Source organism: Nycticebus coucang, chromosome 23 (assembly GCF_027406575.1).
Source record: "Nycticebus coucang isolate mNycCou1 chromosome 23, mNycCou1.pri, whole genome shotgun sequence".
In the NCBI taxonomy this organism is placed as follows: Eukaryota; Metazoa; Chordata; class Mammalia; order Primates; family Lorisidae; genus Nycticebus; species Nycticebus coucang.
The window spans coordinates 16,981,924-17,001,754 of NC_069802.1; the positions used below are offsets into that span (position 1 = coordinate 16,981,924).

The following is a 19,831-nucleotide window of genomic DNA, read 5'->3' on the forward strand; positions in this document are numbered from 1 at the left end:
ATTTCATTTCTTGTGGCCTCCCTGGTTACCTAGCGTGTGAATTCTAGGAGAGCATGGTCATGGACTAGCTTGTTCATTTCCCTGCTCCTGGTATTTAGGGTAGGTCGTGAAACATACTAAGCACTCAGTAAATATTGTACCAATGAGCGGTTATCAGTTTAAAGAAAATGCTAATGTGGGATGGCGCTGGCCCCATATACCTAGGGTGGCGGGTTCAAACCCAGCCCTGACCAAACTGCAACAAAGGAATAGCCGGGCATTGTGGCGGGCGCCTGTAGTCCCAGCTACTCGGGAGGCTGAGGCAAGAGAATCGCCTAAGCCCAGGAGTTGGAGGTTGCTGTGTGATGCCACGGCACTCTCCCCAGGGCAATAAAGTGAGACTCTGTCTCTACAAAAAAAAAAAAAAAATAAAATAAAGAAAATGCTGATGTGTAGTACTGCTTTCTTTAATACTAATCATGGGTTACACTGTGTAATCTTTAATTAGCTCATATTATCATATCAAAAGAAAGGGTCCAGCTACACTTTGTTAACTTATCAATGTGTTATGTGACTCTTATTTAGCAATCTCTCATGTAATAAATCATTTGTTACTAATGAATATGCCTTCTGCTAAATCCAGTAGTTCAGAGAAAAAAAGTCTCTTGTTGACTTTTTTTAACCTCTTTTTTTGAGGCTTATACAGCAGCCTGTTATTTCTGAAAACATCAAGAACTAATTTGCAGTTTTAGGAAATTTCTAGTGTCTTTTATTTACCTTCTAGCATAATCAGAATAAAGAAAGTGGCAATTTCAACACTTATTCTTGTTTTCCCTACTCCCTTTCTTCTTTTCCAAATCAGAATGCTATACTTGGTTGGAGACAAGCCCTTCTAGGTGAGAGCTGGTGTTCAGAGGGAATGGTGGTTAGCACAGTGCTAAGATAACTCAGAGGCTGGGTGCAGAGGCTCACGTCCATAATCCTAGTACTCTGAGAGGCCTAGGAGAGAGGTTTTCTTGAGAACAGGAGTTCTGAGTAAGAGTGATACCCTGTCTCTACTAAAAAGAAAAAAATTAGCTAGGCATGTGGTGGGTACCTGTAGTCCCAGCTACTTGGGAGACTGAAGCAGGAGGATCACTTGAGCCCAGGAGTCTGAGGTGGCTGTGAGCTAGGCTGGTGCAGCAGAGTGAGACTCTGTCTCAAAAAAAAAAATTAAAAAACAAAAACAAAAACACAGTGGATCAGTGGATATTTGTTACTGAAAAGAATACCAGAATTTTGTGAAGAACAAGCGAAAGCTAGCGTAGAATCTAACTTTGCCCTAGATACTTGTCCAAAGGGAAATCATTCTTTAGAATATTGTGACTTATGAAAGCATATTCTCCCATAGCTAAAGATGCACAAGTTGCGCAGCTAAATACAAATGACACTTGTAATCTATTTTATTGTTTAAATAATCCGTTCTACTGTGTCTCTCCATCGGCATGAGTTTAAAGAATAAACTGAATGTTACTATTCATTCCTGTTCTTCTTCATGTCTGTTTACTTCCTGTTAGTAACTGGAGCCCTTGGGAGTCAGATAATTCTTCCAGGATATGAGGGGATCATGTATTGAGATGCAGCCAAAATGTGTGTTAGTCTGACAGATGCAATTGCCAGTTGCAAATTAATTTCTGAGAAACTGAGATATATGGTAATAGTAATGTAAAAGGCACTACCACTTAGGCCCAGTTTATTAAATTACAACCTACATTTCAAACTCATTGATCTATGTGAATTAACACAAACAAAAGCCTTTATATAGCACTTAGTTGGCAGGACTATCTTGTGTGAAACTAACGATCACAGGTAATAACCAAGTTACATGGAAGGTCTGTTGCTGTTATTGAAAACGTAATAAATTATCACGGTGCAATCTGGATGTGTTTGTATACATGTAAAATTGTAGAGTAGCTGCTGTATACTGACATTGACTTAGCTACTTGAATATTCCCATGTTGTTTATGATGTAACACAGTACTGAGGACATTTGATAGGTATTTTATCCTGTTCTATAGAAACAACCACCAGTAATACGTAACTCCTACAATAGAATATTATTGAATGAATTTTTGATAAATACTTGGGCTTCGGTCATTAAAGACAGAACTCTTTAGTATAATTTTGAAGGTGAGCGAAAATAAAGATAATTTAAAAAATCAAGACTTACTATGAAGTAATTAAATTGTTACTCATGTTGGAATGTGAATAGGCTTAATGTGGAGACCTATTTTAATCCACCATGAATTTATTCTGGACAGACTTAGAAGGATCTGAGAAACTGTCTGATGTTCCGAAATTGGGCCCTATTTGCTCTTTTCCTGTCCTTCCTCCTGGAGAGGTTTTCCTACCTGAGATTCAGTCTGTTTCCTTTTGCCTTGATGACCACTTCTCCACTTGTTCTGATAGCCCATTTTTCAGCCTCACAGGTAGGATTCTACCTCAAGGTTTGTCTGTTTCTTTTTTCTTTTTTTTTTTAATTTTTTTTTATTAAATCATAGCTGTGCACGATAATGCAATCATGAGGGTTCGTCTGTTTTCTCTTGCTTCACATCAAACACTTGTCCCCTTCCATGAGTTTCTCTCATTTGGGTCACCTTTCTTTCTCTTTCCTTCCTTTCTTTCTTTCTCAGAGCCTCAAGCTGTCCCCCTGTGTAGAGTGCTGTGGCATCACAGCTCACAACCACCTCCAACTCCTGGGCTCAAGCAAGTCTCCTGTTTCCACCTCCCAAGTAGCTGGGACTACAGGCACCCACCACAACGCCCGGCTATTTTTTGGTTGCAGCCATCATTGTTGTTTGGCAGGCCCAGGCTGGATTCGAACCCCCAGCTCAGGTGTATGTGGCTGGCGCCTCAGCCGCTTGAGCCACAGGTGCCGAGACTGGGTCACCTTTATTTACGCAAGGCTATTAGTCTGCCTAGACCAGCAGTTCTCAACCTGTGGGTCGTGACCCCTGTGTAACAATGAAAATACATCATGGCCTTAGGCCTAGATGCTCATGCTGGGTGCTGAAAACTGGAGGTGGTTCTGTTCATTAATCAGATCCCTCTATCCTTTGCCTGGTCAATTCATATGCTAAGGTACCTTTTGCTCTCTTTAATTTATTTTTTTAAGAATGCCCAGTAAACATATTCACTATTTTTCAATCCCTACACGTCTTGATTGTTCACATGTCCTTTTGTTTTCATTTTCACGTACTTTAAGTCTCAATAATACTTCCCAGCCTCTGGTGTGGTCTACCTGTCATTGTTCATGTGGTCTTAATCATGCCCTTTCATAAGATTCTTGAAATGGTTTCCTTTTTTTTTTTTTTTCCTGTCATCAAGGTAAAATTCCTTAGACAGTATAGATTTTACAGCTGTATTTCCCACTAAATATGTTCATCTACGGGTTAGTCCTTAAGTGGATGCTACTTGTTTCTGATTTTGTTCCCGTATTATCCTCTGCCCAGAATCGCTTTCTGTTCTTCCTTCTCTCAGGTTTTTGAATTGCCCCTCATCTTCAAGACCCCTTTTGTTTTATGGTGCCAAGAAGAGTTGTTAGAGTTGAAACATTTGATTCTCCTCCTCATAATAATAACTTGCTATATGACTTTCAGAAAATCACTTAGCTCAGTTGTGTTGACTTCTACGTTGATACAATTTGTACAGCATTTAGACTATCCAGTGTTTCATTATGCGTTCAAATCTAACAGGACATATGGCTTTGATTGCCCCTTTGGAGCTAAATAGAATTCCTATGCTAGTGACGGTGCCTTGTTTGTACCTGAAGGTGACTTAGCTTTTGTGGAAGGAGTGGAAGAACCAAGTTTTAATTTTCCAGGTGAGATGCTATTGTTGGTTACTATGGTGAGCCTGGATTTAGTAACTGCACATCAAGATTGGTGAGCCAGGATTTAGTAACTGCACATCAAGACAGCTCTACTACTGAGTAGAGTAGGTTCCAAGTGACTGTTAGAAAGTAAAATTTTCTAGGCATTTGTTAACTGACTTGCAAGGCAAAATAGATTAATTGCTGGATAGAGATATTACTTTCTTCTATTAAAAGAGATAGTCCAATCTCATGAATAATTTAGAAGAGTGCTTCTCAGGTATGAAGAAACTCACAGGTGAAGCCCATGGTATGGATTCCAGGACAACTGAGGAACAAGTGTGATTCCTTTTACCTCACAGAATTGGGCCATTGGTCCTTTCCACAGTAGCATTTAGACTGTAGTCATGGGAAAGAGGGGCAGGTTTCTTGATGCTGTTTCTATGTGTATGACTTACAGATGGATTGTTTATCTTCTCTTGTCTTTGTTTTCCAGAGGAAAGAAATGACTGGATCAGTATACTGTTAAATGCACTGAAATCAGAGTCCCTCGCCTCTCAGTCTCAATCCATTGTTACACCTGAGAAATGTGGATATCTTGAATTGAGAGGATATAAAGCCAAAATTTTTACTGTGCTAAGTGGAAATAGTGTCTGGCTTTGCAAAAATGAACAGGTGAGTCTCTGTTACGGTCTTTGCAAGTTGTTGCTTTTTGATTATAGTAACAACTGTGCTTTGTTAGAAATATTAATGTTTTTACCTACGGAGTCTTGCTTTTGTATTGAATACTCCATTTAATGTAACAAAGGAGGAACAGTTTTCTTGAACTTTCTCCATGTTTCCACCGGCAGGAAAGTATCTAAATCAAACTTGAGGCTGGATATCCCATTTTCAGGGGAATGAGGAAATAGAATCATTGAAAATAACTTTTGAAAAAAAGTATTTCTTAGTTAAGCTAACATTATAAAACTACAAGAGAGAATAATCAAGAACCAATGAACCATTATAGCTGTTGATGAAATATGACCAGTTCTGCATTTGACATGTTGCTTTAATGTTTGTTATAGAAAACTATAGAGTAAGCATAGGTAACATATTGAGTTTATAGGTTTTTATTGGTCTTTTGGGGTGGTGGGCAGATATGTATCTTGCAGAAAATGATGTACTAAGGCTATATATATAATATGTGTATATACACATGTACGTATGCGTACACACACATCTATACATACCCATTATATATACATATAAGTAAAATAGACTTGAATTGATGGGTTATTAAATTCAATTAACATCTAAAGGACCAATAGAGAATTTAAATGTTCTGAGGAGACTGATGGCAAAATAGTTTTAACAAACCCTTTAGCTTTCTGTGATTCGGTAGACCTTCTTTGCTAACATTTCTGGTTTTTAATGTGCATAAGAAAATTCTTTCTTTATTCTTTTGTGGCAAAAACTTTTTAAAATCTTTCTTCCTGGAATATACTAGATGTTTAATGATTGTGGAATTAAACTGGGTACTCTGGATAGCTGATCTAATTCATTTTAAGATACATTATCATGGGTTATTGGAAGGTGAAACTAAGTGCTATTTTCATAACAAAAAATAAGGTTATCAACTCAGTTTCAGAAAAAGTTCACTATAGATCTCTATCCAAGGTATCCTCTGCACTTCAGTGTGAACTTGTTATATTTTTTTGGATGAGATTTCTTAGCTAATTAACTGTGGAAGTCATCATTAAGCATTGCTGCCACACTCACAACTTGGATAGTTAATATATTCCTCAAGAAGTATAGTGATGTACAGCTTAAAAATGTATATGAATCAAATATGAGCATTTTCATTCAGTGAAGTAAGATGATTAAAACTTTTCTTACTGGAATTATGCTTAAAAATGCATAATTTGCACGTTAAGTATGGAAGTTACTCTCCCAAATTAACTGCAGTATTCATTTTTCACTTGTATAGATAGGATGGACTTCAAATTATTAGTTTCATTGCTCACATTACCTAGATCATCTGAGCTTTTTATTCCCTAAAAATAAGATAGATATTTTTAATGTTTTATTAACACATTCTTATTAACCAAAAATTATACGAAATTATTGGTTTAGTATCAGTGATTGAATGTGAAAGTCACAGTAATGATTATCAATTTTTGAGTATCAATTATGATGCTAATTAATTTGTAAATATTCCTTTTTAATTGTCCTCACAAATATAGAAGGAAGATGCTCTCATCTGTGTTTTGTAGGTAAGGATAAATAAGGATAAAATAATTTGGGGATTACAGTTCATCATGTAGAGTTTAATTTAAAACCAGAACTTAATAACTCTAAGCCTAGTTTCTTAAATAATATGCCAACTTCCCTTTTACAATATAGGTTGAAAAGTAATTTTACATCTGTGACCTTTTAGAAATAGCTTAAAAATCTGGGGTTTTCCTTGAATAATTTAGTTTGCTGTGAGTTTCAGTGTATGCGTCCAATAAGCGTTGCATGTGATGCCAGCACCCTAAAAATGTCCTCATGGAGGAGGAGGATACAGGTCGTAACTTCTGAGAGGAAAAGTCAAACAAGACCATTTATGTTGGATGGTGAGCTCAGAGTTGTATGAGGTTTTGCAGGAATCAGAGAGGTGCAAAAATGGGGGTATTTGACATAGTCTGGGAAATGGAAACGTTTCCATGTACTCAAGCAATGAAGATGTTCTCCTTAAAAAGGAGAGCCTTCAGGCTGGAGGGACCCTTTCTCCTTACATAAGTAAACATTTTTGATGTATGTCTATTTCAAGTCCTTTTCTATGCATTAGCGTGCCTCTAAATGTACCTTTAAAAATGTCTGCTATTTGTGTATATGTGTGTGCATTTTAAATTACATCATATCCTAGGGAGCCAGATCTTTATGGAATTGGTCTTGAGTTGTTACAAGACTGTGCAAATAGGTGAGGCCCTCCGTGTTCAGACATTGAGTTAGCCACTCCGTATCCTTGCATTCTTGCATGCACTATTTTCTCCAGAGGAAAGTTTCACATTGATTTTCTCTCATGGTGAAGCACATGTGGAGAACCTTGATCCATGCTAAGGAATTTTTCTCTTGAATGCAGAGGACTTGATGCCAGTGACAGCATCAACCTGCCTTTTAAGAAGAATTAAAAGATATTGGGCAGCACCTGTGGCTCAGTGGGTAGGGCGCCGACCCCCTATACTGAGGGTGGCAGGTTCAAACCTGGCCCTGGCCAAACTGCAACAACAAAAAAATAGCCGGGTGTTGTGGCGGGCGCCTATAGTCCCAGCTACTTGGGAGGCTGAGGCAAGAGGATTGCCTAAGCTCAGGAGTTGTAGGTTGCTGTGAGCTGTGTGATGCCATGACGGCACTCTACCGAGGGCCATAAAGTGAGACTCTGTCTCTACAAAAAAAAAGAATTAAAGGATATTAAAATAGTATGGTGCAACATTTAAAAGTTTTACATACCTACCCACACACACACACACAGAAGGTTACATATTTTTCAAAAGTAATGGAAAAAGATCTATTGATCATAAAAATGTACGTGGTACTTCATTTGAATCTGTTAATTCATCTTAATTTGTGTTGGCGTTAATCTCGTGCCATGCAACAGAGCATACTTATTTATATTATTTTTATTTCAGAACAGTGAATTCATTACCACATAACTTAAAGCATGAATAGAGTAAAAAAAATAAGAAAATTGACCCACACCATCCCAAATTAGGAACTATTTTCATTTTTTTGCCTCTAATTTATACAGTTTTACTAATTTACTTTGGCAGTCATTCTGGAGAAAGTGAACAGGCAGTGGGTAGAGGTGGACGGCTAGTTATTACATCCATATGTTGATGAGTTATTAAAGAGGAAGCTCATTTTCTGCGAAGAAGATTGGCCTGGGAGGTCGCAGATAGGGGTTTTCATTCTTGCGCTGCTACTGATTGGCTCAGGTAATTAAGATAGTCTCTCTGGATTGAAATGGCATCATATGAAGAAGGGAGATGGATTACTATCTCTAAGGCCATCACTTAAGGTATGTGTTAAAATCCTGTGTTTCTGGCCCATCCCAGAATTGATTCAGAATTTATGAAAATGGGGTGTTGGAATTTATACCCCAGGAGAGTCGTGATGGGTGATCCCCAAACCAATACTTTTAAACACTGTTCTGGGTTTTTTTCTTCTTCAAAAATAATATGCATCCACATTAAGAGAGCAAGATATTTCAGGACTTGGACATGCATAAAAATAGTCTTTATTTATGTATTTATTTTATTATTATTTTGTTGTTGTTGCAGTTGTTATTGTTGTTGAGGTGCCCCGGGCCGTGTTCAAACCTGCCAGGCTGGGTGTATGTGGCTGGCGCCCTAACCACTAAACTACAGGCGCCGCCCTAAAAATAATCTTTAACAATATTAACAAGATTGGTGTTTCTTTAGTTCTTCCCTCAACTTGAAGTTGCTGTACTTCCTTTCCAGTTAATTTGAAAGTATATCTTTTTCTTCATTGAAAACATTTAAGTATTAACAGATATGTAAATGGACAGTTAATGTTAACCATCTCAATTTCTAAATAAGATTTTTTTTTTTTTTTTGAGACAGAGTCTCATTCTGTTGGCCAGGCCAGGGTGCCACAGCATCAGTGTGGCTCACAGCAACCTCGGACTTCTGGGTTCAAACAATCCTCCTGCCTCAGTCTTTTGAGTAACTGGGAATACAGGCACGCCTCACAATGCCCAGCTAATTTTTCTATTTTTGTAGAGCTGGGGGGTCTCACTCTTGCTTAGGCTGGTCTTGAACTGCTGGACTCAAGAGATCCTCTTGCCTTGGCCTCCTAGAGTGCTAGGATTACATGCATGAGCTGCTGTGCCTGACCTTTAAATATGATTTTGATTTTTTAGCTTATAAGGCCTGCTTTAGCTATTTAATTTCTTTCTCTTAACATAGAACTATTTTTTTTTTCCCCAGAGTGTGCCTTATTGGAGGAATGTTTTAAAACTGCATTTGTAAAGTCAAGAGAAAAGCAAGTTTGAAAACTAATGGAGAGATTTTTTTGTTTGCTGTTTTCCATAAGTTTCTTTAACTGTGTGCTTGTGTCTGGAAATTTACTGTGATATTACAAATCATTGTTCATTTTTTTCTTGAGCAATTTTTCTACTTTGAGTAGATGCCCCTAAGATTTCTTGTCAAGCATCTCTACAAATATATTTTCTGTAATTTTCTTTTTTTGAATCTTTCTTCTATTGAATTAAGAATTCACTTTGTCTATGCTTTTATAATATAGCTATAAAACTTTATAGCTAATCAAACTCTTCAACGTAGCCTTCATGACATTTTCTTAGTTACTGCATGTAGGCATTTATATTCTGCATTTAGAACAGTTTGATGAGACTAGTTCAGATTGTATATGAAACCAGCACATTGTACCCCTTGATTGCACTAATGTACACAGCTATGATTTAACAATAGAAATAAATAAATTTAAAATATATATATATAAAAACTTTATAGCTAATGCCTTTACTTTTTCAAAAATTTTTTATTACTACATTTTGTGTGTATTTTTTTTTTAACAGACGTGGTGATGGAATAGCAGGGAAGGCCAGTCAGCAGGTGGTTTCCTGAGTGGTCTAAATGCCGTGTGCAATAGGCATCAACATGGGGTTAACATGGAATTTTGCTGTTCCCAGTGAATCAAAGGTTCACTTTTTTCCTCTCTCTTTCTTTTGCTCTTATTCATTAGCAGATTATAGAAACTGAAATATAAAGTAGTTGAATAGTTAACATGCCTTAGGGAATGCTAGGGATTTTTAGTTTTTATTTTTTTCCTTTTTTGGAGAAACTTTAAGAAACTATGAAGATACATTTAAAAACATTTGTTAGAAAAGCAAAAACTGCATAGTAGAAAGTGACACTCGAATTCTTTACCTAATTCCTAATTACCCTGTTGCAAAACAGTGCAGTGGTCTTATCCTGTAACCATGTCATCTCTTAAATATTTAGCGGCCTTGTACAACCCCACTGTCTTAATTTTTACACATTTTCTTCTGTTCTTTGTCTCTGTTTATGTTTTATATGTCTGCAGTGTGTTATAATTATGACAGTTTTTCTGCCTTATTATTATGATATATAAAATAAGTAATGTTTTAGATCATCTGCCTTCATATTAGAATTGAGTACTTTGGATTCTTGTTTCTTCATTCTTGTAATGGTTTACTAAGAAGAATGTGTTCCACCTCCATCCAGGATAATACAAAAGATGTAAAGTCTCCATCTTTTTTAGTGGCTGAATAGTATTCCATGGTTTATATGTACCACAGCTTGTTAATCCATTCCTGGGTTGGTGGGCATTTAGGCTGTTTCCACATTTTGGTGATTGTAAATTGAATGCAACAGACAGTCTAGTGCAAATGTTCTGTGATAAAAGAATTTTTTTTTTCCTCTGCCCTGTAATGGGATTGCAGGATCCAATGGGAAGTCTAATCTGAGTTCTTTGAGGGTTCTCCACACTTCCTTCCAAAAGGGTTGTATTAGTTTGCAATCCCACCAGCAGTGTAAAAGTGTTCCCTTCTCCACATCCACACCAGCATCTGTAGCTTTGAGATTTTGTGATGTGGGCCATTCTCATTGGGATTAGATGATATCTCAGGGTGGTTTTGATTTGCATTTCTCTGATAATCAGGGGTGATAAGCATTTTTTCAGATGTTTGTTGGCCGTTTGTCTTCATCAGAGATGGTTCTGGTCATATCTCTTGCCCATCAAGGGGTGGGTACGGGAATGAGGGATGGGGAGAGTGGAGGAGGGAAGAATGTGGAGGGGTGTATAGCACACATCTTGAGGGCATGGCTCAATTACAAGAGGGACTTTCCCTAACAACCACAATCAATAAATAAAAAATAATGGGAGAGGAAAGAGCCTGCAGCTAGGGCTATATCTGCCCAACATGTGTCCCATTTACATGCTAATAATACAACTCAATGAAAACTCTTTTTGGACAAATCAAAAAAATAAAGTGATCACATTTAAAATACTGTAATTGCATTTGTCTAGGTTATACTACAGGCACTGTGTTTCTGATTCATTCATCCATCTGACTAATGTTTACCATGTACTTCTCATTCCTGGGCTCTGCCCTGGGCACCAAGGGTTTTGTAGAAACCTCAAGGATCTTTGCTGTCTGGGACCTCACTTTCTGATGGGAGTAACACAGAGTGTTAAATAAATAAATGAGATTTCTCGTAGCTTTCTATGTGAAGCTTTGTTTTCCTTTCTGATTATTATTATTTTTTATGTTGGAAATAATTCCTATGATTCTTTCCTGAAGAGTTGTTTATGTTTAATATACTGTTAGTTCTGCAAATACTATCAGTTATATTTTAATCTTTAAAGTAATTAGAATTCTTATGCTCTCAAATGAATAGTGTGAATATTTACTTTATTCACTGCTATGTCCTCAGGCAGAAAATCTGGCACTCCGTAAACATTGGTAGAATGGAGTTCCTGACTTAACAGTCATTTCTGGCTGTTTCCTTTAATAGAAAAAGTATTTCTTTTCTTTAAATTTTTGTTTTAAAATTATTTTTTCTCTATTGCCCCTTTATCATCTTTGTCTATGTCTTGGGAGTTTATTATCATTCTTGCCAATTTCTTTAAGCTCTTTATGTAATAAAGAAACCATTTTCTGTAACTCTTCTTCTGAACTTATTTGGTTACTTTTTATTTTTCAGTTAATTTTTGTTAAGTCTTGTTTTTACGATTAAACTATTTTTTAATCAGTCGAAAGTTGCAGTTTTTCTGTATTCTGGATCAACAATTATTTTCTAACCAGTTTACCTTAAAAATGATATGCATGTAGTATATAAGCCAGCACTTTTAAAGTTTTAAAGGAGAAGCCAGGCATTGTGGCAGGTGCCTGTAGTCCCAGCTACTTGGGAGGCTGAGGCAAGAGAATCACTTGAGCCCAAGAGTTTGAGGTTGGTGTGAGCTGTGACGCTGTGGCACTCTACCGAAGGCGACATAGTGGGATGCTGTCTCAAAAAAAAGGAGATAATCAAATATAGACCTACACTGAACTAAAAATACATGGTGTTATATACATGGTATTACTAGTTGAAAGGAATTTCTGTACAGGACATGTGGCGAATTTAAGAGAACAGGCTTTAGTTTCCGTTTGTTATTATGCTGTCCTCACAGCTGGCCTCTCCCATCTTTTCCTGATGAGTTTTTTTGAATATCACGTTAATATTAGTGAATTCATTACAACCAGATGTCTTGCTTGGTGGGTTTGGGTATCCATTTGAGGCTAATTGTGGCATTGGGGTTTTAACTACATAAACTCACTTGATTAAACATTCTCAAATCAGGGTATAACAAGAGACTCATTCCCCCTCCTTCCCCCAACATAATGTTTCCTGGTGTTCTGGCATGGAAATGAATCTCTAATAGAATTTAAATAGACGTCACAGGGCTCTGGGTTGTGTGGCACAGAAAGGAGCAGCAGGATGGAGGTGGTGGCCTCAAATTCTCTGGATTCTGTATCTGGCCAAACTCTGCATCTGGCGTTCCCCAGGAAATCTGGTGCCAATGTCACACAATACCACATCTGCTTTCAACAAATGTTTAAGCACCATGTTCTTAAATTCCTGGCACGGAAACCTGGCATCAAGTATTTCCAAAAATAGATGTGAGATTTCAGCAGATTTGGGGTTAACAGACCTTACCTTAATTTTTCTGTTTAGTATCAAATTTCTGTTTTCTTCTCTCACTATGTAGTTTTAAAATCGTTTTAGCTCAGTTCTGTTGCTAATAACTCTCATGAATAACCAATTTCAGTATCTTGGTAAATATTTACCATTAAGTATATGAATGTTTACTACGGAATTGTTGGTATGAATACTTTCGGTCATTATAAATAAAATGGAAATATTTTTATTGAAGATAAATTCTGTATTTAGAACTCTGAAATGAAATAATTGGGTGCATTAGGTCTTTATATTCTTTTATTTACTGTTTGTAATTATATCATATGGTAGACATGACTTTATTTACATAAATATGGAAATTAGGGTCTAGATAAACTAAATAACTTGTCAGTGATCAGACAGCCGGTACGTGGCTCAAGATTCTTCTCTGGTGCTGACCCCAGTGCTCACTTGGTCATTGAGTCACCCTGGCCTGTGGTGTCCGGATCTGCTATGCCCAGCATGGATGGCCTTGGTTATGTGAGTACTAGTGGGAGGATTCTTGCTTTTTGAGCTCCTCCATTCTATCACAGCAGGTTACATGCAAATATTGCTTACTACAGAATGTGGTTTTACCTTTTTACTTTTTATAATAAGGTCGTTCTACCCACTGAATTTTGTGTTTCTATTTTTTCAACCCACTTTATTATAATATTTGAAAAGTTGAAACTCTGGCTTCTCCCTGGCTCTCGCCTCTTTCTCATAGTGAGAACAAAGCTCACAGTCAGACTGTGCTTAATGGGTAATTTATTTTTAATTTTCTTGGACATTTAACATTCACATTTTATTCCATTAAAAAATATCCCAGCTAGTTAGTTTTTGAACATGTATTTTTAAATAGGTGATATGTTCAGTTGGTTTCAACTTCTAAAGGTACAAAAGAGCAATAATAATAATGACGGTGGTTAGCTTGTCCTGTATAGCGTATACTGTGCGGCAGGCATTCTTTCCAGCATTTTGACTGTATTAACTTAATCCTCGCTAAAGCGATGCAGTTAACACTCTACTGTGAGTGAGTGAACTGAAGCCAGGGAAGTAGGTCTGACTATCAGGCTGAACTGGGTTTTGTCTTTTCGCCAGTCAAGTGTCACAAACTTTGGGATGCCTTTTATGGACACAACTCTCTTTTCTGGACTGAAGTCAGTGCTTACCCTACAGCCAGACATTTTTCTTTCCTTACATTTATTACAACTTTCTCTCATTCTCAGTCCACCAATGAGCTTCCCCAAGGCAGGTACCCTATCTTCTGCTCTTGTGCAGACCCAGGATAGCACCGTTTCTGGCAATACAAGGTACTTAATAAATACTGCTTTGCCAAGAGAAAGTTTTCTCATTTAAAAATGGCTGTATGGACTTGGTGCCTGTGGCTCAAGTGGCTAAGGCGCCAGCCACGTACACCTGAGCTGGCAGGTTTGAATCCAGCTTGGGCCCTCCAAACAACAATAACAACCAAAAAATAGCCGGGGGTTGTGGCAGGTGCCTGTAGTCCTAGCTACTTGGAGGCTGAGGCAAGAGAATCTCTTAAGCCCAGTAGTTGGAGGTTGTTGTGAGCTGCAATGTCATGGCATGCTACCCAGGGCGACAGCTTGAGGCTTTGTTTAAAAAAAAAAAAAAAAAAAAAAAAAAAGGCTGTATCTGCTCTTCCTACTTCACAGAATTATATAGAGTGGGAGAAGGGGAGATCATAGCTGTTTATAAACTTCAGAACACTACACAAATATTAACTCAATTATGGAATACACTGTATAAGTTTAATGAAGGTGATGCTTTTAAAGGTTCTGGATATTAGAGCAGGTCTAGGCACCCGGGACAAATAGGATCGTATCAGTGTAGCTGCCGTTATGTCCCGGCCTGCTTACTTTATAATAGAATGATTTCAAATGGTTTTTGCACGTTCTGATTGTATTTTTATTTTCAAAAAGACAGAAGTGTTTGCACCCTGATATTTAAATATTGCATAATCATACTGTCTAAATTCTACAACTAGCTCTGCTTTTTAAATCAATGTTTCTTACTATTGGCCACATATGAAAATCACAGGGCTGGAGTTTTGTTTTTGTAGATTAAGATCCTTTGGTTCTGTCCTCAGATTCATGGAGTCACAGTCCCAGGGAGCGAGGGAGAGGTTGCCACATGTAATTGTGAAAAGCATCTGGGAATGGGAAATATTCTAAATATGTTCTAAATACTGTCTGAAAAAAATGGCTTAATGTCATCTAAAATATTTTTCATAGAAAACCGAGCTGTTTCATATTTAATAGCTCTCAAGAGCACTGACATTTATTTTGTTTCTCTGCTGGTATTTTACAATTGATTTGTGCTGGTGAGTTCTGTGGATACTCTAATTATTCAAAACCATATGGCCATGGCAAGCAAATGATAAATGGCAAATACAGTTTTCCAGAGTAAAAAAAAAAAAGAAAATCATCTTTGCCTTGAGTGGGAGAAAGTTGGGGCGTGAAGCTGGCCCTCATTTATTTTAACGGAAATTGTAGATTTGCACGTAGCTGTCTCATGACTTGCTTGTGGAGATGAGGGGCCATCTACTCAGGCAGGTACCGTGATGAGGCACATTCGTTTCCATAAAAGGTTGTCATTCTGACCATCTGGAGCTATGCTGGTCAGAGTTTTATGTGCCTCTGCCTGTACTAACACCCGGGACTTGTAGGCCAGGCCTCCTCAGGGTATGTGACCTGGAGTGATCTGATGGCAAGCTCTCGTCAAAAGCCTCATTGAGGAGAATTGTTTGCAGGATGTACAGTCCAAGCTTTTTATTCTAGAGTTTATCCCTGTATCAAGGTGAACCATTAGAAGGCTGTTTTTAAAGTATTAGATGTTGCTACTCCATCATTATTTCCTGACTTAGGAAAGACTGTTTGAGTTCCTGATCACATGCATGGGAAGTTTATCCAACCATCAGATTATTTAGTTGTAGCATTGGTGTAGATAACTGGGAATTTTTTAAGTAAGTACAATCCAGTACCAATATGCGGAAAATTATTAAAATGTTGCAGATTGGAAAAGCTTGTTTTTCCTTCTTTCCATATAATGTTAAGTACTATCTTTCATTAAATGGGCTTACTGCACAAAGTGGAAATATATCACTTCCATTCTAATTATTTTTACAAGACTCAGCATTTCTTTGTGTTTTTTCTTTTATATAATTAATTCTCAACTTTTTGCTTGTTTCTCCTAAAAAATTACTTTTTTCTTTCATCAGAAAAAAAAAAATCAATGGATGATTTCTTTCCTGTAGGAGCCATTTTCTTATTCTAACTAAAAACTTCTTTATACATGAACAAAAAAGAGAAGCTTTTAGGGCGGCGCCTGTGGCTCAAAGGAGTAGGGCACCAGCCTCATATGCCAGAGGTGGCGGGTTCAAATCCAGCCCTGGCCAAAAACTGCAAAAAAAAAAAAGAAGCTTTTCCACCATTTTGGCAAGAAACTCTGGATACCCTAGAAATAGGGAGAAATTTGTGATTCATTTTTAAACTTACTTTATCAATCAGGAATGCATTAGTATTAAAAAACACAAACCTGAAGGAGAGCTTAAATATTAAGCATTTGTTTTAACAGACCCTTGGGTGTAGGCAGAGGGTTGATGCAAGCCAGGAACAGGGTTTTTCCTATATATAGTTTTTCCTCACTTTGGCATCCTTAGAGTATAAGGATTTGTCTTCAGGCTCGGCTTCTCGAGGATTGTAAAGTTCTGTAATAAAATGTCTTCTGTGCTTACGGATGTCTTTTTCCAAGAAGATGGGGAGGCTGGGGTAAAAGGCTTTGTTCTTCTTAGGCTCTCTGCCTTTCCTTCTCCTTCCCACCAGGAATTATTTATATGTTATTGACCAAAACTGCGATGCACGGTCACTCCCAGGTGTGGGGGAGGGAAGAGAGTGCTTCTGCTGTCAGTCTGGACAGCAGAAGAGACGGAGAGAAGCAGCCGGTGGATTGGTTCTTTTTGTCTCTGCCAAGTGTTCTGATTGAAAATAGACCGATATTTTTGTATTTTGCTTTTAATACAGGGGCATTTTCCTACTCGTAAGTTAAGAATTAGCACATTTAATCAAAATCTGTTCGCACGGGTAATTCATTTTTTGACGTACAGATTATATTTTAAGACATGTTGAGGTTTTTGAATTGATACATCAGATTCCCCAACCCACGTGAGTAGATGACTTTGCAAACTTTAATGCCTTCCGACTGCAAGCTAGCCACTTCGCCTTTGGAACAATTGCTCATCTTCACGAGACAAGCTGAACGTGGTGACTAGAGATGTTGAACAAATGGCAGTTTTATGCCAAAGTAGCGGGTTAGAGGCGCTTTTAGAGAATTCGAATGAAGGAAAAGGAAAGCAGTAAAATATTGTCAATGAGATAAGATCCTATACTTCATAAAACAAGCAATGCTTTTGAGAATAAGTGAAGAGAGTCAACTAACATGATACAGCAGAGGTGATCCAATATAGTGACAGAGCCATAGACAGCCCGGGCATCTGTTCCTTTCTGCTATGTCCAGCCAGCTGCACTTGCCACATCACTTACTCTCTTTGAGCCTCAGTTTCCCCATCTTTTTATATACATAGTGATTACACTAATCTCATCCTGTCATTTAGCTCCTCCACCTAGAAAACTGCTCAGTGCAAGGTAAGGCTTCATGAACTGTTAGTTCCCTTTACCACCTGTGTAAAGATGAGTATGGTGCTGACTTTCTCCAAAGAAAAGCACGTGTAATTCAGCGTGTATGGCCCCGTCAATTTGTCTTCCTTGTGACTTTCACAATAGTCTCAAGATTTAACACGGGACATTGTTCTATATTGAAAGTGACTACCTAAAATGAGAAAATCATTCTCAGTCTATTTTCTAATGAATTGTCTAATTCATATACATGTCTAGTAAAATTTGGTAGGATTATTGGATTTTAAAAAACACAAACATGTTTCTAAAAATCTATATTTTTGTTGTTTCTTGATAGTTTTCAATGTTTTTCTCCACCCCAGGATTTTAAGAGTGGGCTCGGTATTACCATAATTCCTATGAACGTAGCAAATGTAAAGCAAGTGGACCGGACGGTAAAACAATCTTTTGAAATCATTACTCCCTATAGGAGTTTCAGGTAAGTTAGGATTAAGTGTTTTGTGTTTGCACTGCTCCAGGAAGGCTGGGATGATGCATCTTTATTTTTAGTGTAGTGGTGGTTTTATCTCTTATAGACACAAAATTATCTTCTTATTTTTCCATGTTGTGTAATTTATTGGCTGGTACATAAAAATACCTTGTAAACATGACCTAAATATAACCTGCAAGGATATTTATTTCATGACATTTGAGTAGTTTTTGAATATCTTTGTTTTTAGTAGGCTTGGTGAATGTTAATTCTTTATCAACAATTTTTTTTTTTTTAATTTTGTCTCCCTTGGTAGAGTTCCCTGACGTCACAGCTCACAGCAACCTCAAACTCTTAGGCTTAAGCGATTCTCTTGCCTCAGCCTCCCAAGTAGCTTGGACTGCAAGTGTCCGCCACAACCCCTGGCTATTTTTAGAGATAAGGTCTCTCTCTGGCACAGGCTGGTCTTGAACTAGTGAGCTCAGGCAGTCCACCCACCTCAGCCTCCCGGAGTACTAGGATTACACACTTGAGCCACTGTGCCCATCCTATAACAAATATTTTTTACAAATTCCTTTGTATTTAGAAGGAATAACATTAAAAAGAATGTGATATGTTTAAATTGTATTGCTAAATTTGTCTTCTTTTTAATCAAATATGATCCCTCATTTAAGATCAATTCGTAATTATAATTGTAGATCATTAATAATCTACGTAATATCTAATTACAATATTTCTTCCAGGGACTCTAGCTTAAAATGATCTCGAATTAATGGACCTCGTAGCACTTATCGGTCCAGATATTTTAGCATTTTATTCTATATCTTACATTCTGGTATTCTACTAATTGCATCATTATGACAATGAAAAGAATATTAAGTCCTTACCATGGTTTAATAAACTATAATGATTTTATAGGTTTATCATACAGAACAGGCCTAATAAGTCAGTATCTATTGAGTTCACCTACATTAATGCATTTATCATAAATAAGCAATATACCACAGGGTAGTAGGCTGGTTAGAGGATATTGTTCTAGGCCTCGAAAAACTAATAATTACTTAGTAATTTCACAGTTACTCCCAATGCTGTTACTCATTTTGTCTTTCAAAATATATCTACTGCCTAAAATTTTGAGAAAGAAATGTCTCATAAAAATCGTCTTGATTTTCATATATCCATTTTCTATCCTCAACTGAAAATGTAAATATATCTTGGCTATGACCACTTTCTGGTAGAACAAGAAACCACTAAGAATTTTATAAATATTCCAGTGGTAATGGAATTATAAAGTGCTTCACAAAGCGTAATCCATGTAGACCACTTATTTTTGTGGATTATTTAGAATATGTTAGCCATCTGTTATTTTCTTTAGATTTCAAAGCATTTTCATCTTTAAAAAGAAAATTTTCATGTGAAGAGAAGCATCACTTTGTGGGTCACAGACCCAGATTCCCTGGCATACTGTAGGTGCTCAGCAAATATTTCTTGAAGGGTGAACTGCTATTTAATGTTTTTTTTCTTTTTTTCCTCTTAACTCAAAACACCAAAGAAACACTAAGGTTTAGAATAAATCAGAACATGGCTAAAAATGTTTTACAAATCTTAGAATAGTAACCACCTCAAGCTTTTTTTTTTTTTTTTTAATTTCTCAGTTTCTTAAAACCATCTGGACATTCTTCTAATTATAAAAAAAGAACCTATTTAAGTCTGAAAACAAAAATCGCAGTTTCTGGCGGGCAGTTTTGATAACGTAGTTTCAGACTACCATGGCATACTTGCTTGGCAAAATATTCCAATAGTCCTGAAACTCAGCCAATCTCTTACTATTATAAATGAGCATTGCTTAGCAAACATGGCCTCCTAGTTTAGACTTTTGACCTGACAAGGCAATTGTTAAATCTTGGCTATAAAAATGGGTACATTAATTTTTGTTCATGATATACACAAAGCCATAAGGAATGTGGAAAATTAAAGGAAAAGAAAAGATTTCTCGAAGTAGATGATTTGTAACAGGAAAAGGTAATCCACTGCTCCCTAGCAGGTATATTTTTCAACTGCTGTTTTAATTTGTGAGTGAAATGAATACGCAAACTGAACATAGTACTTAATTGGCCTTTATAAAGGAGATCAATACTGCAGAAATGTTAAT

The 19,831-nt window shown here is 37.0% G+C and overlaps 1 protein-coding gene across 3 annotated transcripts in view; it reads left to right on the forward strand.

Annotated features, from left to right (window-relative positions):
* Window positions 1-19,831, forward strand: part of ARAP2 (ArfGAP with RhoGAP domain, ankyrin repeat and PH domain 2) — a 187,804-nt gene that overhangs the window by 66,053 nt on the left and 101,920 nt on the right. For all 3 annotated transcript variants that reach the window (XM_053578074.1, XM_053578076.1, XM_053578077.1), the window contains 2 exons: window positions 4,326-4,504; window positions 17,573-17,688. In XM_053578074.1, the coding sequence (XP_053434049.1) occupies window positions 4,326-4,504; window positions 17,573-17,688 (295 nt within the window). The remainder of the gene's footprint in view (window positions 1-4,325; window positions 4,505-17,572; window positions 17,689-19,831) is intronic.